Source organism: Eumetopias jubatus, unplaced genomic scaffold (genome assembly GCF_037043125.1).
Source record: "Eumetopias jubatus isolate StellerSeaLion01/CBP00866 unplaced genomic scaffold, mEumJub1_p1.0 scaffold_4, whole genome shotgun sequence".
Taxonomy (NCBI): domain Eukaryota; kingdom Metazoa; phylum Chordata; class Mammalia; order Carnivora; family Otariidae; genus Eumetopias; species Eumetopias jubatus.
In genome coordinates this window covers 89,120,495-89,141,659 of record NW_028274810.1, presented here as the reverse complement: position 1 = coordinate 89,141,659, position 21,165 = coordinate 89,120,495, and the positions used below count along the sequence as shown (strand labels likewise).

The 21,165-nt window shown below is 51.1% G+C and overlaps 2 protein-coding genes across 3 annotated transcripts in view; one reads left to right on the top strand and one right to left on the bottom strand.

Moving 5' to 3' along the window:
* GRHL3 (grainyhead like transcription factor 3) overlaps positions 1 to 645 on the top strand; it is a 28,937-nt gene extending 28,292 nt beyond the window's left edge. Inside the window, exon 16 of the mRNA XM_028113985.2 lies at positions 531 to 645. Within this exon, the coding sequence (XP_027969786.2) occupies positions 531 to 645 (115 nt within the window). The remainder of the gene's footprint in view (positions 1 to 530) is intronic.
* Positions 646 to 6,568: 5,923 nt separating this feature from the next.
* The window catches only part of STPG1 (sperm tail PG-rich repeat containing 1), a 40,528-nt gene continuing 25,931 nt past the window's right edge, over positions 6,569 to 21,165 (bottom strand). For both annotated transcript variants that reach the window (XM_088023028.1, XM_028113586.2), the window contains 4 exons: positions 20,861 to 20,969; positions 16,760 to 16,925; positions 8,813 to 9,003; positions 6,569 to 6,645 (listed from right to left, as the gene is read on the bottom strand). In XM_088023028.1, coding sequence (XP_087879154.1) covers positions 6,569 to 6,645; positions 8,813 to 9,003; positions 16,760 to 16,925; positions 20,861 to 20,969 — 543 coding nt within the window. The remainder of the gene's footprint in view (positions 6,646 to 8,812; positions 9,004 to 16,759; positions 16,926 to 20,860; positions 20,970 to 21,165) is intronic.

The following is a 21,165-nucleotide window of genomic DNA, read 5'->3' as shown; positions in this document are numbered from 1 at the left end:
TTGGGTTGGCCCAGGTCCCTGCGTGAAGAGCATGGGGAGAGAGGGCTCTCCTCCCCCTTGAGTCTGTTGCACCACCCATGAGGTTTCAGCTTCCTGGGGGTGGAACTGAGAGGGGCCTTATGTGGCACCTGCCTCTGGCTCAGGCAGGCACACCTGAGTGACACATCGCAGCCTCCTCTTGAACCCAAACCACACTGGTCCACCCACCACACCTCTTGCGCTTGAACTCTCACTTCGTGTCCAAGTCCCGTCTGGCCTGGGGAATGAAGGAGCACTGCGTCTTCCCCAGTCAGTCTGGTGCAGTTGGGGCCGTGGTTGGAGGTGTGGCCCGGCCACTTGGGGATTGTGCCTTCCACTGTCAAGTGGGACAATGAGTACCCACCTTTGTTGTTATGACAGTCTGGAGAAAGTTCATGAGGTGTCTGGAATGTTGGGGGCACCCAATAGGTAGTACTGTCATCCTCACCACCCAGAGGCCCTGAAAACAAGAGGCCTGCCACATTCTAGACACATCTCCTCTTCTCTTCCAGAATCTTGGTCAACATGGACAACAACATCATTCAGCACTACAGCAATCACGTCGCCTTCCTACTGGACATGGGGGAGCTTGATGGCAAGATTCAGATCATCCTCAAGGAGCTGTAAGGCCCAAGCATCCACCCCCCTTCGGACCCCTTGGGGTAGGCTCCAGGCAAGGAACCGCCTGGGAAGTGGCCCCACGCCACACACAACCTCTCCTCATGCCTCAGTGCTGTTACTTGAATGCCCTCCCTGAGGGAAGAGGCCCTCACATTGCAAACCCACAAATGCCAAGGTCAGGAAGGGACCTAGGAGGTGTCCTGACCTGAACCCCAACTCGTGCTTGAATCTACGCTGGATTTCCTGCCAGTGCCGGCCCAGCCAGAGACAGCGCCAGTTTGGCTAACGTCCCCACAGCCTGTCTCCTCAGAAGACCGTGCTCTCTCAGTCCATCTCCTGGCTGTTGGCTATTCAGATGGGTGGAAGCGGACCCTCTTTCCCCCACAGATGCCTGACTCCTGTCCGCCTTTCATTCTTGATTCTTCTGTCCACTTCAGACCCTTTGGTCAATTAACTGGAAAACTCTTTTGATTTTCAGTGTAAACAATTTTTAACTGTTACCAGAGTGGAAACACTCTCTTTCTCATGGATTTCCTCAATACAAGATGTAAATAATCGAGCTGATTGGTTGGAACAAAGTAGCTGCTGTAAAAGAAACAACTTCCATGCCTGTTCCTGATGTACACATTTCTTATTTACAATCGTCATTTATGTTATATATATAGAAGTAAATATTGTATATACATGCAACATTTTATATTTTTCATGGATACATTTTTATCATTTCAAAAAATGTGTATTTCACATACTTGGACTATTTTTTTTTTTAGCTGTTATTCAGTTACGCATTTTGTATACTCATATGGTATTTAGTAATAAAATTCTCCCTATGTATTACTTCAAATACTACACATGTTCCTTTTGTGAAAGTCTTCCCAGGAAGAGAGGGTGAAAGCAGATTAGGCCCGCCCCCTTCCGTCCTGCGGGTGGTTTACCCTGGACTCGAAGGCTGGTGGCGCGTCCTGGGCACTGGAGAAGCAGAGGTGCCCCCTGGAAGGCAGCAGGATCCTGATGTCGAGATCTCTGTCTGGCGTGGTCACACAGGCTGAATGTTATAACCTTGGGAGCATTGACTAGAGATGGAGAAGTCCTGGAAAGGCCCAGGATGGCCTTGCCACAGACCACACAGCTGGGGCCAGTAGGCAGAGCCCAAGGCTGGGAGCCATGTGGCCTGAGTTCTTGTGCCACCTCTGCTCCCACACTCCAGGCCAAGTCATTTTCCCTGCAGCTGACTCGGCAGCTTACAGAAATGGGTGCTCCTATCTCTTCCCAGCTCTGCAGTCATGACATCATGTTGGTACACGGGGGAGTACTTATGCCCCAGAAATTGACAACTACTACAAATCAAGGCCTTTATTTCCTCTAAGGAACAAATGACAGAGCATCTGTCCTTCTTTCCTTTGCCAGCTTCCTAGCACACCACCACCTCTAGGCCTCAGTTTCTTTAGCTATGAATGAGGGTTCTACATGGGTCTTTGTAACTATCATCTTTAGAGCCCCAGAGCTGATGAGTGGGTCTCAGAGGCCATCTCGATGTGGGGGAGGGGACAGCTGCAGCCCCTGAGGATCCTCCCGACTTCACTCATGGTGGATCAGCTCTTCCCCTTTTACACATCAGGATTTCCCATAAACTTTTGTCTGAACAAAACTTTTAAACCGTTTGTAAACCACAGATGACTCCAAGGGCCTCTCAGCTCTGACAGTCGGAGCCAGTGGTCTTAATTCCCACGGCCCTGCCTGGAGTCAGGGCCAGGGCCAGGGTCAGGCCCAAATCTCAGGCACAAAAATTAGGAGGAGTCAAAGAGCTCAATAATCAAGAGAAATCAATGCAATGTTTTTTGGTTTTTGGTTTTTTTAAATAAAGGCAAAAACAAATCCACAATGAACAAAATATCAACATTTGAAGCCAGGATCAGTATTACTTGCATCTCCTATGACCTCGGACACCCATACGGCTCGCATGGCACCGGCTCGAGGGACCCTATAGGCATCCAAATGGCTGTGTCCATTCCAGGCCTCACTACAGCGACGACGTCACCCAAGCTGTCAGCGCAGGACAATGCATGAGGGTGGGATGGCAGAGTGTGTGCAGCCGGTCGGCACATTGCCAGGCACACTGGAGGTGCTCAGCATCTGATCATTTCCTTCCTTCTTGAGCTTCCTGCCAGAAGCAGCTGGGAAGCCGGCAGATGGTGCTTTTCCAGCTTGGTTTGCCCCTTGGAATCACCTGGGCAGCTTTTATCCCTTTGCCCACTGCCCAGACCCCATGGCCTGGAGCATTTCTTTATCTATTTTTGTTTAAAATTTTATTTGTTTTGTGGCACCTGGGTGGATCAGTCGTTAAGTGTCTGCCTTTGGCTCAGGCCATGATCCCAGGGTCCTGGGATTGAGCCCCACATCAGGCTCCCTGCTCCATGGGAAGTTCTCCCTCTCCCACTCCCCCTGCTTGTGTTCCCTCTCTTGCTGTCTCTCTCTCTCTCTGTCAAATAAATAAATAAATAAAATCTTAAAAAAATAAAATTTTGTTTTTAAGTAAGCTCTACACCCAACGTGGGGCTCGCACTCACGACCCCAAGATCAAGTGTCACATGCTCTACCGACTGAGCCAGCCAGATGCCCCCGCCCTGGAGCATTTAAATCAGAATTTCTGGGGGTGGACCCAGACCTCAAAACTTTTTAAAGCACCCTGGTGATTACAGTGTGCAGTCAAGGTCAAGAACCACTGCTCCAGAGAGGCCATAATTATACAGGCCTTGAAGCCTTTGTCATCTGCCAGGGTCTGGCTGCATTAATACACACAAGGAATCAGTATCCGTGCAAAGCCTGCCGCAGGGTTCGGGAAGAGAGCCAGGCAGCCCCACACCCACCATCCAGCAGCCGCAGTAAAGCCACGAGGGCTCAGTTCTCCTCAGCAAAGCCACCACATGATGAGACCAGGGCTGTCAATGCCTACAAAAGCCACTTGAGCCTCAAAGAGAGGCCTGCCCTCTGAGAGGTCAGGGGCCAAGGATGCCTCCTGAGCCTGACAGGTGCCATTTCAGGACCGTCTTTTGCTCCAAAGGGTCAAAGGGGGAAAGGAGTTAAAGTAATTCCTTTCCAAACAGGAGTGACTTTAGAAAGGTGGCCGTCAGCTGGTGGAGAGTGCATCCCCTGCCTGGTGGCTTTCCCCTGGAAGACAAGTAGCCAGTGCGGGGGGAAAGGGATGAAGGAGGAAAGCAGGCGTGAGGTATGAGTGAGTGAGGGAATGAAGAGAAGGAGGGGAGGGAGGGAAAGAAAAAGGGAGGGGGAGGATAAATAGGGAAACAGCAGACGAGTGAGCAAATGGAAGCCAATGGGAGTTGAGCAATTAAGTGTATTTATTAGACCTTCACTACCCTAAGTGTGGTCCATGGATCAGCAGCATCAGCATCGCCTGAGAGCTCGCTAGAAATGCTTACACCAAAAACCAGTACAATGTTCTATGTCAATTATATCTCAAAAAAAAAAAAAAACAGAAAGAAAGAAAATGAAATGCAGACTCTCAGGTCCCATCCCAGACCTACAGAATCTGCCTTTTATAACCAGCTATCCAAGTGGTTTGCATGCACATTAAAATTCGGAAAATACTTTAATAAACTATCATTGTATCCTAACACTAACTGGACACATTATCATCATGCTGGGAACTTTAATACAGATACCAAGGCCCAGACCCTACCTCAGATTAATTAAATCAGAATTCTAAGGGTTGGGGCCTGGGCAGCCTGTCTCTGTAACAGCTCCCAAGGTGATCCTAACGTATGGCCAGGCTCTGAGAACTGCTGGGCTGGACAGCACTATAGACAGCTCATGACATATTAAGAGAGGCTAGACATGGGCAAGGCACACCCTCTGAGCTCAGGGCCTCAGCTCCAGTCATGTCTTTGATAGAACCCAGATTCAGACTGGCCAAGGGCAGCCCTTTTTCCCAGAGTCCCCTCTTTCCTGACCCCACGTAGAGGGGGCTCCTCTGGAGAGACAGCCTTTACCTGCCGGTGCTCAGCCCGGCTGCCCAAGGGCAGGAGAGGCCTGGCTCATATTCCTATACATTTCCCAGCCTCTGCCCACAGAGACCCCAGGGCTGGCGGTGTCCAGCCCAGTCATCTGCTAAAGGTCCCCCAGGGTCAGAGGGACCTAAAAATCAAGGCGTTGGGGTCTGGCCCCATTGTCAAAAGTCTGGGGTCAAAGAAAGTTACAGCATCAAGTGCCAACTTTGCAAGGGTCTTCCAGAACTTCTACAACCCAAGGGGACAACGGATGGCCTGCAGAAGTTTCCTTTAGCCCCAACAAAAAATTTCAAGTGGAAAGATGGTTGTCAACATCTCCAATCAGGAGATTTCACATTTTAAAGACTTCCCAGATTCCGCTGAAACTCGGCAGATGTGGCCACAGTTAGTTGGAGCCGTGTTGGATGCCCCTTTAGACGAGCGGCCTCAGCTCCCACTCCCCATCCCGGCCTTACCTACTTTCCTCCACGCACTACCTCTACCTGCCCAGCCCCTGGAAGTGCTGACCTTGAGCCCCGGAATTTGAATCTGACTCTTTTCCTTCAAGGAGAAGCTACGGACCCGACAGGAGGGGAACACAAAGCACCCTGCCCCGAGGTCCAGCCTTTCACGGCGCTTCGCCAGGTGCTCCAGGCCACCTCCCACACACCCCAAGACAGCGGGCATTGGCGGGAATCTGGGGTTCACGAAAAGGCCAGCTCTTGTGAGATGCAAGAATTCCATTTAATTGGCTATGGTTATTCTATGCTTCTCCCTCCCTCTTCCTCACCCACCCCTGCACAAAGGGAGGGCCAGTCAGCAGCCATTCTGACAGGAAGGCCGTTCTCTGGTCACAGAGAAAAATCAGAGGTGGGGCCCGGGTAGTGAGAAGGCCTTGACTATGTGGGGTACGGGAAGGGGGCTGCACCAGAGCCTTGCACTTGCAGATGGGAACAATGGTACTTGGGGAAGGACGGGACATGTGCTCAGTTCCAGTTCCCCTTGGTTCTTTGGGAATCTCTTCCTCTTGCCAGGAGGAAACCGATTTGGCAGGCCAGAAAAGATCCACTAAAGACTGTGTCGCACTTGAGCAGGAGGTCTGGGAGGAGATGGAGGCCAGGCCCGGGGACAGGGAAATCCCGGGGAAAGAAAGAACCTGCAGGCGCCAAGTGGCACGTGGCCTCCCTGCCCCTCAGAATCACAGTTTCCAGGGCCCTGGCTCCGGCAGGCTCCTGCCCACATGGGCTGCCCAATACTGAGCCACTAAGTGGATGTGGTGGCCTCTCCTGAAGGTGGGTAATGAACACAAGTGACCACGGTGACTGGCTGCCATGCTCTTCCTGAACATGAGATACGAAGGCTTAGCTGGAGGCAAAGGCCCAGGTAACCCCTTCATGTCTGTCACAAGCACCTCTGGGCCTTCCCAGCTCCTGAGACTCCAGGGGAAGTCTGGAAGTCAAGGCTGAAGGATGGGAGTGTGCCTGGGCTGCAGTCCTGTGTGGTCCACCCAGCAGGTGCACTCTGGACCCCAGAGCTGTGGCTCAGCATCGGGCTTCTAGATGCGGAATCTGCTGTTGGCCGCCTTCTCCCTGGAGTCTGAGCTTCAGCAGCCCCTTACATCCGTGGGGAGGCCTGCAAAAGCCAGCATGGACAGGTGCATGGCCAAGTAACCAAGGGAGGCTCTGTCCACTCCTCACTTCTGCTCAGGAAACCACTGGAGTCCAATCTCCAGGGGGCAGCTCAAGACAAGGACAAACGCAGGAGCCCAGCTCTACACCAGCCGGGGGTGGAGGGGACCGGGGACAGAGCTGCCCCCCGGGGAGTCATCGGTCGCGCACAAAATGGGCATTCTCTGAATGAACGTCCTGGGGAACCTGGGTGGGGCAGTTGGTGGCCAGGGTTCTCCCTGAGCTTGTGCGAGGTCCCTACAGCACTGGGATCCATTTGTTGTCCTCGTTGTAGAGAAAGGACTGCTTTCCAGGGAATTCTGGCCTATACGTGGCTGTGAGGCAAGAGAGATGGAGAGAGAGAGAGAGAGAGAGACAATATTAAGAGAGCAAAGGCCAGTTACTCAAGCCCCTGTCATTCTACATCAGAGCTGGCACGACCAGGGGTAGTCCTGTACTGGCCCCTATATCTTACACGTGGGGAGGCAGAGAGGGGAGGGGACTGGCCTGGCTGAGGCAGGACTTGACCTCTGGCTTTCAGCCTTCTTTAACTCCCTGTAACTTCTTTAACAGAAGAAAATTTACAAAAGTTTTCTATCAGATTTGAAAAAACTATGGAGTAAAGCAATACTTCGAAAGAAGCAAGGTGTCACCTTGGTGGGGTTTTGTTTTCATTTAGTTCAGAAATTTTCAGAAGGGAAGGGGTGCCTGGCTGGCTCAGTAGATAGAGCCTGTGACTTTTTTTTTTTTTAAGATTTTATTTATTTTTTGACAGAGAGAGAGCGAGAGAGGGAACACAAGCAGGGGGAGTGGGAGAGGGAGAAGCAGGCTTCCCACTGAGCAGGGAGAGCCCGATGCGGGACTCGATCCCCTGAGCCACCAAGGCGCCCCGAGCCTGTGACTCTTGATCTCTGGGTCATGAGTTCAATCTCCACACTGGGTGTGGAGCCTACTTAAAAAAAGAAAGGGGGAAAAAAAAAGAAATTTCCAGAAAAGCGAAAGCCATGACAACTGCAGGCACATTCTCTCTAGGAGACCAGGTGCCAGGACCACCTGGGGGTGAATGGAAACTCTCAGACTGATGCTGATTTGGCTAATGAGGATCCAGGCTGATGGGAGCACCAGGCAGTCCAGACTGATCTGCACCCGCTGGAAGCCAAGAAGGCAGGTGTTTGCATGGGGCTTCCTCCCAGGATACCCCTCAGGGAAGTCCACCTTGGCGCAGGTGATCACGGCAACAGGAAGTGGTCTGCGCCTAGGCACCAGACGTGCAGAAGGGAGAAGGGAGAAGACCCTCAGGAAAAGCTTCTAGAGGCCTGGGCCACACAGGCTCAGACAAGGATCCTGACTGGGCCCCAGGCCTCCTGGAGCCCACCATGTGTATGGAGCGTTAGTACCTTTGCCCAAGCAAGCTGAGCTCTGCCTGGGCTGACCAGTGACCCCCAGGTCCAACCTCTGCAGTCTTCTTGACTGGATTATCATTTCTACATTTCCAAAGCTCTAAGGATGGTTTTCCCCCTCCTGTCCACCTTACATTTTACTCACCTGCATGTGTGGAGAGGAAGGTGTCTTCCCTACCAGACTGATGCCTCTGGGGGTAAGCACCAAGCTAAGTCACCTCTGTCTCCCCAGGGTGGGAGCATCACCAGTGCTCACTGAAAGACTGAATTACGCAGACCTGCAGCCCCTTCGGCTCTGCCTTCCTCCTCCCACACCACCTGCCCACCAGCACACCTGTCCGTCCTCAACGCCACCAGCTCTGGCTGACATAAGGGGGTGGCAAATAGCTAAGGGGCTCGAAGAGAGCTACAGAGAGGTCAGGGAGTTCAGAGACCAGCTGCTGGAGTAGGTCCTTCATGCTGTTAGCTTTCAGGTAGGTCCCAAAGGTGACAGGGCCCCCCTGTGTCAGCCAACTGGAAAAAGGCAGAACTAGACTGTTCCCAGGAGCTGCTCCAGGGAACAGTCCCTGGCATGTCTCATGACGACAGGGCGTGGAGGGCACGGAGGGGGGCGTAGTCTGCTGCTCTGGCCTGCAGCTCTCTCACTGTGGCTCAGCACACACCTTGCTCTCCCGGCCCTTCCCAGCTATTGAGTGATTCGACCAGATCAGGCCAGTGATCTAGACATTTCTAAGAACGTGCAATTGTTGGACAATCTAACAAAAGCTATGGCCCTTTCTCCAAAAATTAGTGTCTTCGTGCTCCAAGTCTGCAGGCAAATTCAGGGTCACACACCCCTCTGGAGCCCATCTCTGAGCCTCTTGGACATCCATGGTCATTGGTTACAAATCCCTGGCCTGGATGAACTCTAAGAGCCCTTCCACCTAAAAACAAAAAAACCCTTTCATACTCCAAAGGTGCAAGCTTAAAAGTCTCCCAGATCGACTCTAACCTCTGTAATCTGTTTGGCAAACAGCCTATAAATCAGTGACATCTGATGGCCCAGGAATGACAAACAATCCCAGATCTGGTTTTTATAGTCATTTAAAAACACTCCTCTGACCTGGGCCCGGCAGGCCTGGCTGGGACGGGGCTGCTGTCCACCGGCTGGTGCTGGACACAAAGGACGCAGTGGAGATGAAGTGCCTGGGGGGGCCCGCATAGTCCACGATCTCATACTGCCCAGGGCCTGGGAGGGGCGGCTTTGGGGGCAGGGGCAAAGGCTGCGCCGAGAAGTTCAGGATGGGATTTTTCCTTCAAAAAAGACAAAATGTGAAGATAGCACTCAAGCAGTCTATCAACCGAGCCGAGACCTGCCCAGTACCGAGTTGTCTGCACGAGGACTGCTCAGGCACCAGGAGACCTGGGAGACCTCACTGCTTGTGAGCCGGTGGTGGGGAGGGGGGCCCGGAACCTCACTTTCCCCTTCTACACGATGGTGGGTTCACAGGACTAATCTCATAGGCTTGTTGTCAGGCTGCAAAGAGATGACGCGCCTCCAACAGTCATCGGGGGGGCCCAGCACAGAGCGAGAGCACAGTAGGCACTTTACAGATGTTGTTGCTGAACTGGTCAGGAAATGGGACGAGGCCCCCTGAATTCCAGGGATTTGCCACCCCAGATCAAGAGACCTGGCCAGCACTGACATTTCAGAATCCTAATAAATGTCTTCCCGGCAAGGCAGGATGTGGGAGTGGGAAAATACTTGGTTGGAAATGAAGAGCCCTCTGCCTCACACTTACCACTTACACTGAAATTGTTCCTTTCCAGGTTTATCTCCCTGCCCTTCGGGAAAAGGAGTCTCTTATACCCGGCATTGAGAGAGTACATGAAAGGTCAATGGAACCCATGCTGGAGCCCTAGCTCTGTCACTAATTCACTCTGGGCCTCAGTCTCCCCATCTGCAGAATGAGGAGATTGGATATGATATCCTCTAAAGTCCCTTCCAGCTATGACCATCCACCAGGCCGTGGTTCAAAGAGGTCCCCCGGTTGCCCAGGGGATTCTGGGATTGTTCTGGGAATCCCACTCATCTCCCAGCCATGCAATAGAAGGCTGCCCACTCCCACCTCACGTCTGGGGCTTCGTCTAAGGTCTTTCACCAAAAGGAAAGGGAAAGTTCTTATAGCACCGAACAGCCACAGGAGACTCACCCCAGCTGTCAGCCAACCCACCCAAACAGAGGAGGGGACCGGGATTCCTGGCCATTGGTGCCCTGCCGCCCTTTGGCCAACACCTTTGGAAGCGAGGGCATTTTTAAACTCAGAGAGCTAGAGAGGGCCTGGGGATGTCTTATCCAACCTCCTCACTGTGCTAAAGAAATTGGCGCCCAGAGAGAGGAAGCGAGTCCCCCAAAGTCACCGAACCAATGAATGGTAGTATCAGCTCCAGAACTCGAGTCTCAAGGGCCTAGCGGTTTGGGGAAGGCATCACGGCAGAGGGGAACCTTTGAGAGTTCGAGTCACGCAGACCTGCATCTGAATTCCAGTTATCCCACTTACTGGCTGTGAGACCTCAGACGAGTCCCTCGACCTCTCTGTCCCTGCAGCAAGGAGCAGCAACACCCTCTCTCTGTATGGTACTTGGTGAGTGGAGAAAAGAAGGCGCTTGGCTTCGTACCAGCTCACAGTAAATGCTCAATAAAAGCAGCTGTTGTTAGTAGGATGACCCTGCAAGCCCGCTGCTTGGTCTCAGTGCAGCAACGGAGCCTCAGAAAGGGAGGCTAGGGGGCCCCTCACACAGAGTCACCCTGGGGCAAGCTGGCCACTCCCACTGCCAGGCCATTGAAAGTCATCGTCAATCTGCTTGAGGCTCACATCTCAGGACGAAGGGACAGCTGGCTGGGATGCTTATATTTAGAACAAAGGTACCCACAGGGAAAGGAGAAAAAACCATGCCTCTTTCTTCCCCTCCAACTGACATGGAAGAACTGGTTATAGTGTGTGATCAGCCACCTCTCCCCTTAGAAATGAAAGCAGGCTTCTCCTTGTTGTGGCTTGTCATCCCTTCAAAGCACCCCCAGAAATTTGATGAGTGTGGGACTGGCATCACTGAGAGATAGGCGTGAGTCCTAAAAGCTGGAGCCGGAATGAGCCAACCACTGCATGAGGTCACCCCAGGGGTCTGGGTCACCCCCGGGCCCCATTCTTTGAGAAGGCCATGAGGTGTCTACTCTCCTAACTGGGGACAGTCTGTGGGAGGCTGGGCCAGTGTCTCATCAGGATTCTTGGCAAGAGGGCCGAGAGAGGTCCCTTGCCCTCCACCCCATCCACGTGCCCAGGAGAGGCTTGGCACCAGCAGCTCGGCTCTCTGGATCTTTAAAGAGCGCCAGCCACGTGTGCAGCCATGTGCCAGGCACTCTGGGGAGTCCAGACTGTTCTGTGCTAAGACACAGACCCTGAATGCTCCCAAGGGCTTGACAGTCCCCTGCTAGTGATAGTCGTGGCTGGTGATTAAGGAAGTACAAGCTCTGCACCCACACAAACTTGGGTTTGAATCCACACTCACTAGCTGTGTGACCTTGGAGACGTCTCAGCCTCCCTAAGGCTCAGTTCCTTCATCTGTGAAATGGGGGATAAGAATACTTTCCAGCCAGATTATGAAGATTATAACTAGTGTTTTACTTGTATTATTTTTTTTAAAGCAAGAAATATTAGAATAGAGGTAAAAACACTGCACTGGCGGGGGTGGGGGGGATTCCAATTACGTGAATCCAGAACTCTACCCTAGAAGAGCTAACATTTGCCCAGCAAGATAAGCAGGAATTCTTCAGGTAGAAAAGGGGCATTTTCCACAGAGGAAGCAGCAGGGGCAAGAACATGGACGAAACATGAGCTGTAGCTGCATGTGGCAGGAATTGGGACAAGGAGGCAGAGACTACCGAGCCTCCTAGACTGCCTTCAGCCCTCAATGCACCCATGGCTTCTAGGATGTCCACCTGTCTCTGACCATCCACTCTCACAGACCCCGATGAAAAGCTAAACGAATAGCTCCTATTTATGGCCTCTCCATCCAGCCTAACCTCCCATGCCCCTTGCTCCCATTTGACCTTCCAGAAACCCCCAACACAACACCGTTTGACCACGCCTTGCCTTTGCCTGTGCTCTTCCTTCTGCCAGGATCACCTCCTTTCCCTGCCAACTCTGATCAGTCTTCACGTCTCACATCCTCCAGGGAAATTTCTGTGGCCACTGCCCTCCCCCTGCCCCATTGCCCTTCCTGGGGCTCCACAGAGCAGCATGGGTCCTGGAGTCAGCTGGACCTGCATGCCACACCTTGCTCCACCACCTTCATCTATACTCTATGTAACAGTACTGCCCTGCAGGGGAGCTGGGAGCATGACGCTAGGTGACATCCATGAAAGCTCTTAGCTCAGCGCGGCTGGGCCCTCGATACGTTCTAGCCCTTCTTCTTTTCTCTGAACAGAACATGCTAGGTTTTCTAACACTCTTTACGTGCCTAGCTCTTTAAGGCAGGGGACTGCATCTGACTCATCTTTGGGGCCCCATCCCTACTCCCCAGGACATTTGCTGAACTGCAGAGAAAAGCGGAGGGGTCTCAGCAAGTCGGGGAGCCCAGACATCTGAACCCCACCTGACAGTTTTAGCATCGTTCGGGGCTGCTCCCTCCATGGCAGGGTGGGGCTGGACAGATCACAAAGGTCATGCTGGATCAGACCCAGGGCAGCCCTCAGTGCATTGTGACCGGGGCTTTTATGAGCCTCATTGCTCAGTTATAAAAGCCAACCTGGTCCTGCCCCGTAGAAAGAAAACATCTATCAAAGGCTCTGAGTTGGCCACAACTGGATTAAGTATGTTTGCAGCTCCCAATGTGAGCTGTTTGCAAATCGCCCAAGAATAATGAATGTCTCGGAGGACTCAGCAGGTCACTTGGGGAAGGCATCTGAGACCCTCGGGACACTCCCAGACACCGATTCACTCTGCCTCAGGGATTCCCAGGGTTGGGAGGGATAAAGGGGCAATTTTTTCTCATCATTAAAGGGCAGCCGGTTGCCTCTGGGGTGGAATGCAGCATCTGTTTAACAGGGTATAGAGGGTGACAGATTACAGCCGCTTGGGAAGAAGCATCCCATATCTAATTGAAAATCCCAGGGGAACTTTAGGTGGGTCATGATAATTACCCAAATTGGCACAGGGCCAACAGGGTTTGATTCTTCAGCTCTGGCTGTGGCAGGACAGCATGTCTGTGCAAAACCAGTGGCTTAGAAACTCCAGGAAGTAGATCAAGGGTTAGAAAGATGTCAGTGGGCGTTTACCCTCCCTGCTGGCGAGCGTGCGTGGAAGGCAGCACCCAGGAGGGACCAGTTTGATCTCTAAAAAGCCCTTATCCTGACTCACCCTAATTCACTGACTCATCACTGTGACGGTGTTGAAGACCTGAAGCGGACACCTCACTTATCTTCGAAAGCCCCCCCGTAAGCCGATAAATGCTCTTAGCTTTGCGTTGGAAGGTGGCCACAGCAAAGAGACACCTGTGCCCTGTTCTTGAGCTAGGGAGCCCAGACATGGTCATCCAAACATCCTGCCAGCCCTTAACACAGCACCTGCCCTCCAGGGGCCACTCAAGAAGCAGCAGGTGAGTACAGCCGACCCGCTCACATACCTCAATAAACATACAAGTTACGTGTATCAAAAGCTTACCGTGCGCCAGGCCTGGTGAGTTCTGGGGGTTATCTTATGTTATCCTCGCAAGCACATTACCAAGTGTTCATTTCACAATTTGCAGAGTTGAATTTGAATTCCTGGGAGTTAAGGGGCCCCCTCCCCACCCCCAGGCTCCCAGAGCTGGGGAGTGGGGGAAGGGCGGTTCAGTGCTGGTCTGACTCGGAGCCTGTGCGTATACACATCCCCTAGGCCACACTGCTTCTGTGGCTCATTCTCAGCTCTGGGGGCCAGGGGGGAGAGTGGAGACAAGACAAGCCCATGCCTCGCCCCCGGCCGGCCTCCCGAGCACATCACCCAACCCACAACTCCCTGGGCTTCACTTTTGTTGGTGGGTAACATGGGACCAACAATTCTAGGGACAACTCATATCTCCCGATTCTTCCTGCATCCTCAAGAAAGCAGAGCCTAAAGGTTATTTTTGCAAGCTGGGACCCTCCCCCAAAATAAGGAGCCAAGCACTGCAATTCAAGACAAATAAGGAACCTGGGCTGCTTGCACTAGCCACAAGGAAACCCAGTGACGACTCTCGGGTTCTCCGCCACTGCCCCATGCAGCCCTGGAGAGCGAAGAGTGCTCAGACTTGGTGTGGATAAAGTCTCAACGAAGTTACATAGAGATGGGGAGGAAACAACGCAGACCTTCTTAGGGGCCTGATGATCCCAGTGAGTGCCCCCCCCCACTCCTGCCACTCCCGTCCCTCTCTTCCCTTCAGGGACACAGGAGAGGAAACAGAACTCCAATTTGAGAGACTGGAGTCTGGATACTCCCTCAATAGAGGGTATTTAGCTGTATCTTTTCTTTATATTAACTCATTTCTTCATCATTGAACATAAACCAATGGATGCTTGTTTAGATTACCCAGCGCACACTTGAAGTTTATCTTCTTGTTTTTTAAGTACATTTACAGATTTCTCGGCTGTGTCCTTTCCATGTCAATTAAAAATATATGTATTTTGGGCCTTCTTTGTGGGTCCAGGCTGGTTCCGTGTTCACTGCCCCTAGTATGTGCTCCTGAATGACATGGTGAGCAAACCCGGGGTCCTGGAGTGTCAGAAATGGAAAGACCTCCCCCTCTTTTCACACATAAAGAAATAAGGCCCATGGAGGTGCTGAGAGCAGCCCCAGACCACGGGGGAAGTTAACACAAATGTCCTGCCCAGGGCACCATGCACTCACCAGGGGGAACCCAAGTGGGGGTTTATGTACTCACCAGGGGGAACCCAAGTTTAGGAGACACTGGGTTTAATAAGTTTCTTTACTTCGGGACATCTCATAGCCTTTAATTAGGCCATGCACACAGTGATGCTCCCAGGGGCAGAGGGTTCATATTCAGGGCTTCCTAGACTTGTTAACCAAAGATCTGTCATTCACAAAGCATCACAAAACAGCCAGCGATCCCCAGACACCCCCAGACACGCCAGCGCCACTGCACTGCACCCAGCTAGAAAGACTGCCCTCCGGGATCTGTGTAGCCGACAGCCTTGGGGCCACATGATCCAGCATTTTGTTGCACATGCCTCTGCTTTGCTCTGGAGTCATTCCCAGGTGAACCCAGCTGAAGGTATGTATGGTGCCCTGTTCACCCGAGCACCCCCTCAGCCTCCAGCACAGACACAGAAACCGACAGAGCCTGACTGACAGGTGCAAATGTCATAAAATGAGAATGATTTCAAACTGCTCATCCAAACTTTAGCAAATGCAGAATGGCGCTTCTCTGGGGAAAGCAGCTCAACACTGAGTGTTCTCCACTGTCCTTTTCATTACTTCCTCGAAGGAGCTTCCAGATTCAAGCTAGGGGCCTGAGTGGCTATACCAAAGAGGAGTTGTACCCTATATGCTCATATGCCTTGGATACCGAATAGCAACAGTTATAATGATAAAATTCTCATCTAACCCTCACAGAACCCCTAGGAGATAAGACTCTTATCTCCACTTACTAGTATGGAAACTGAGGCTCAGAGAGAAGCAGCCCCTGCAAGGGACAGAGCTGTGACTCACACCCAGTTCTGCTAGCTCCAAAGCCTGTCCCCTTACCCACTCTACTCGTTGGCACAGCAGGGGAAAGGTGGTGTGCAGTGGCGCCCTAAGCCCGCCTGGAGGCGGGAGACCCTGACGTTCAGAGAGAGCTGGCTCCCGGAGACCGTCCTTCCCCAGTTTTGAGCCCTGGAGCCTGTGAGCGGTCAACCTGCAGAACCCAAGAGCCAAAGGGCAGATGGGACTTGCCCAGTAGATTCCATCTGAGCTCTGAATCCCTTCTCCAGATCGGCAGGTTCTTGTTTTGCTCCTCTCCCCAGTCCTGTCTCCTTGTCCTGCGCTGGAGATCAGAGTAGGCTCGATGTTACCAGCCTCCCTCGGTTGCCTGGACTTCTGACTCGCTGTGGGTATGAGCCCCTGGCTACCTGCCTGACCCCCAGGGGCCAATCCTGCCTGGAGAGGACTATACTGGGGTGAGGTCTTAGATGGCGACAGGCAGCCTGACCGTACAGTTAGTTCTAGTTCTAGAACCATCTGAGGAATAAATAAGCCCTGTGAGTTCTTGAACCTGTTTGGTGAAAGTGATATTAAATGCATAGGGTATTAATCATGTTAACACAAATCCCCATCTTCACCTTTTAAATTTGTGCTAATATTGTCACCATTTGCACCTACTCCATGCCAAACCTATGCTATAAAATCTGAAAGCAACACTATGAGGCATGAATTTATCCCCACTTTACTTCACAGATGAGACCATGGAGGCTCAGAGGACTTAGAACAGTGCCTTAGGTCACACAGCATGAAAACAGCAGAGCTGAAGGTCAAATCCAGCAGATCCAACCAACTCCACGGTCTAGACTTTCAACCTATCGGCACAAAACTATGACAGCCCCATGCTGCCGTATATCCTGCCACCCCAGTAAAGATTTTATGTTATAAAAGTAGAATAATGTCAGCACCAGGAAAGCACATCATCAGGAGGGATGTGGAAAGATCCAGCTAGTCCTGAGCCTGATTCCCAGTGGCATTTCAAATTAGCTGTGTGCACATAGGCAAATCCTCAGTCTCATTGCAGCCTAGCTGCCCAGTCTATGAAGTAAGAATAATAATTCATACAACAGGGTCGTTATGATGGTTCAGATGCTAAGTTGCTGGCACATAGTAGTTGCTCAATAAATATTATGCATTAAATAAGTATTTATTGTGCACCCACTATGTCAATGAGGGCCCCTGGAGAGTGACCTGGAGTTGTATCCTGCCAACCAGAGACACCCCTTTCTTTTCTGCTTATGTTGGGTCCTTCCCCAGAACCACCTTTCCAAAGAAAGATCAGAATAATCAGGACTCACGGGATAAGAGTCTTTTTCAGAATTTTGGTGTGATCATTGGGGTTGTAATAACCAGGTCCCGGGCCTGTTGACGTCAGTTTTAATCCACGTCCAGTTTTTGATTTAAAACAAGACATTAATACCTTTGGCGACTGCTTCACAAGGGATTCGTTGATATTATAATGCCCTAAGAAGAAAGACATTTTAAAACAGAATAAGGAACTCTTCTCAAGTTAATGAAAAGCAGTATCTCACACCTAAGAATACATTTAATACTATAAGGGGCTATCACTCCACGATGGTCTGATGGAAGGGCTGCCTGAAGTAACTGAAAATTACACTCACCCTTTAGGAAACATGCTCACAGCAGCCCAGCTAGGTGGGTCATTGTCACCTCAATTCTAAAAAGGAGAAAAGGGAGACTCGGAGATATTGAATAGATTTGCCAAAAAGATTTCATCTAATTAGGAACTAAGCCCAGCTTCCTCCTCCATGAGGTATGAATAATTCTTCCAACAACAGGGTGGTTAGGATAGCTGAGTAATACTGAAGTTCCTGGCACGTAGTAGTCCTTTAGTAACTATTATGCAATCAACAAATATTTATTTAGCACCTACTATGTGGACCCAGGGCCACCTGTCTCCAAAGTCCATGCTTTCCCACCATGCCTTGTTTCAAGAAACTGTGAGAGAATAAAATGAATTTGGCTGCGCACAAAGCTTCACAAAGAAGAGAAGGTTCTGGGCTGGGGGAAGAGGAGATAGGGTCAACCCTAAATTGTCGGGAGCCCTGTCAGTGGGTGCAGGTGTTTTTGGAGTGCAAAGAGGCAGTACTGAGCCAAAGTCTTGAGGATGTCTAGATCCTCTGACCCAGCCTTCCCATTACTCAGAAATTAAGGAAATTATTCAACATACGGGAAAAGCTCTAAGCATAAAGACACACACAACAGCAGTAGCCGCAGTGTGAGAAGGGGTGCGTGGCCTGAAGGTCCGAGACCAGGGGCACTGTGCTGGGAATAGCAACCCGGTCTGGTGGAAGGTCAACCCTGGCCATGATAAATATGGAGACCATAAAGCCGCATGGCCATGTTTTTGAAAATAAAGATGAGTGAAAACAATGCCTGCAAGTCCCTATATACTATGATGACATCTAGGTACAAATGGATCCGTCTGAATAAAAATAGGTGGGAGCCCAGAAAAGTGGTAGCATTGTGGGTGGGAAAAATATTTCAAGTTTTCTAAACATTGTAAGATTGATTTCGTTTTAAATAAAATGTACTCTTCCATTGCAAATGTACTGAAAACAACAATATGGGGCATTAGCAAGTTAACGTATTAGCAAGATTCTATTGAAATGATCATACCCAGTGGTGGCAACGGTGAGGAGAAGCAGGTGCCTCATAGAAGCAGGAGGATAAATTACCTCTCTGCTGAAGAGCAATTTGGTCACCAATAAAAAAAAAAAAAAAAAAAAAACTTAAATATTTTACATACTTTTGACTTAGCAATTTCACTTTAGGCAATTAATATAAGGAAATAATCTTTTTTAAAGATTTTATTTATTTATTTGAGAGAGAGGGAGAATGAAAGAGAGAGAAAGCAGAGAGGGAAGAGGGTCAGAGGGAGAAGCAGACTCCCCGCTGAGCAGGGAGCCCAATGCGGGACTCGATCCCGGGACTCCAGGATCATGACCTGAGCCGAAGGCAGTCGCTTAACCAACTGAGCCACCCAGGCGCCCTAGGAAATAATCTTGATTGTACACAAGCTATGAGCTACAAAGATGTTTGATGCCTAAAACAACCTACATTTCCAGTAAGAGGCCATTTGGTCCTTAACTTACAGTACCGCCATGCCATGGAATACCATACATCCGTTTCAAAAATTATATTCTTAGGAGGTTTCTTAACATGAAAAGATGTTCCCAATATATGCTTAAGTTAAAAAAAGGCAAATGTCCAGTACAGCAATATTTATAATATCGGTATGCATCTCTTATATTTTGTTTCTTTTTCTCTCATGACCGTGTAAATATGTATATATTATATATATATACAAAATATATTTTTTTTCCTTCCACAGAAAGGTTAAAGCAACCCCTTGATTATCAAGTGCTGAAAAGCAGAAGGAAGGAGAGAAAGACACTCACGTTCCTACGGCCCAGAGAGAACCAAGGGTAAGCACTGGTGTTTATTTGCTTCTTGTCTTTTCCTGAGTGTGGCTGGAGGACTACACGGTGTTGATCTCACAGTGCAATTCCCATTCTGAAATGCACGTTTTTCAAGTGACTCTTTAACATCTGCGTTTCCCCCTAATCTAATAGCCTTTTTTTTTTTTTAAGGAAAAATAGAGAGGAGGACATTCATGATGTGCTTGGCAAACGTAAACTTCACAAAATCCAACCAGCAAATGTGTGAAGGTGAGCATTTTGCTCAGAGTTGAAGGTAGGCCAGTCGTGGCCCTCAGCCCCTGAGGAAGAGGCCCTCGGAGCAGCTGGGACAGGGGCCCTGCAGGGGCACCAGTCACAGCTCCACATCTGTTTTCCCCCAGCAGGAGAAGGAGCCACCTGTTATTTCCGAGAGGTCCAAGCTGATTGTTTATCACACAGGGGCAGATTCCCCAGGCAAGTTTTGGGTGGGGAGGGTCTGAGGCACCAGGTATCAAGTGGGATGGGCCTGGACTCAAATCCACCGATGGGACCCTGGGCCAATTACCTGCTTTCTAAGTATCATTTTTGCCTGTAAAATGGGGATCAATAATAATTGATCACGCTTTCTGACCACAAGATCGCATGCCTCACGCTTTCTGAGCACAAGATCGCGTGCCAGCCAAACCCTCCACAGGGTCTGGAGATCGTTCGATGAGAAACGTAAAGCCTCTGGCACACAGTAGGAATTTAACACATCCTGGTACCCACATACTCTCCCCCTCTGCTCCATTACAAGGGGCTATGGGCCCCTGAGGACCCTCCCGGAAGGAGTGGGGGCATGTGGCCGGCTGAGCAGGTGCCCACATCCCGGGGCTCACTGGCAGGGCCTCTGGCCAAACTCCAGGGATGTGGCCTTTGTTCTGTATAAACAAATAAGGTGGGGCTTTGCCTATGATGATGTAAGCCAAGGGGAGCTTTAGCCAGGGCTTAGCCTCCTAATTAGGGCTGGTTTTGTTATTCAGCTTCAGACTGATCTTCTCAACTTTAATCTGGATTTGGTGAAATCCAAAGTGTGCTGCAATTTTATCCACACCCCGCCCTCAAGAGGTGTGATTGCCTAGGCAAACCCTCCCTGCTCCTCCCTCAGCTCCGGGGCTCAAGGCTCCCTGCGGGGAGGACCCACCGGGAAGGTCTACTCTGACGAGGGCTCCCAGAGTGCCAGTGGTGGCATCCCCTGACCTCTCTGGAAGCCTTTCACTGAGGCTGGAAGCGGGGAGCAGGTCTGAGAGAACAGGGCGGAGCAACACCTCTCCCGGCCCAGAGGGGAAATCACTTGCAGGCCAGCTCTTGGGGCGGTCTCAGAAGTCACTGGGGGCTGATGGGGGCAATAGTCTCCTCAGTCAGACACCCCTGGGCTTAGGCCTGCCATCTGTCCGCCGTGGGATGCGGAGCAGGTCACTCCCGCTCTCTGAGCACCATCTCCTCACCAGACACAGGACTGAGAGTACAGGCCCAGGAAGACCAATGCGGGAGGACTGCGTGGAAAATACTAGGCTCTCAGTAAATGGAGCCATTTTCCAGTGTTTGGGGACTAGTTGATGAAGTCCGCTCTAGGCTCAGGAGGAAAGGAAGGGTCTGGACACTCAGCGTATTGAGTGCCCCACCCCTGGGCCTGTGAGGATGCCTGGGGCACGGGAATGTGCACATTTCTGTGGTGAGAAGCCACTTCCCCCTCTAGCAGCCCAGAGCAGATGTGCTCGGTCATGGAAAGGGAGGTCAGCGAGGCTGCTTTGGGGCCATTTCCAGAGCAGCCCTTCTTCCCCTGAGCTCTCTCCTTTTTGTTCAGCACCTGTTCAACAACCCCACTCCACCCAAAGCCGAACTCCTAAAAAGACTCCCTATGAAGCAATGGTGCCCCACAGAGCAGATCTGGTATGTTAACCCTTGGGTCAAGACCAGTGCAAGGTGGCTGCTTACCTGGGGCAGGTCCTGTTTCAGCGACAGTGAAAAATCCTCTCTGGGTTTTGGACATAAACCCGGCTCGGGCACAGACGTTGTTTCTCTGCTTGCAGTAAGAGACAGAGGCCTGCGGGGAGAACACAAGCATGGTATTCCTCAGAAAATGAACAGAGTGGAAAAGTTCCCCCCGACTGTGCCTTTGCCATCACCCGAGCTGGAGAGGCCGAGGAGTTTGTGATCACCAGCAGAGGTCTGGTCACCTCCCCATGGCACAGAGGACAGAGCCCAGAAGAGAGCCCGAAGACCAGGCTGCCAGGCTGGTC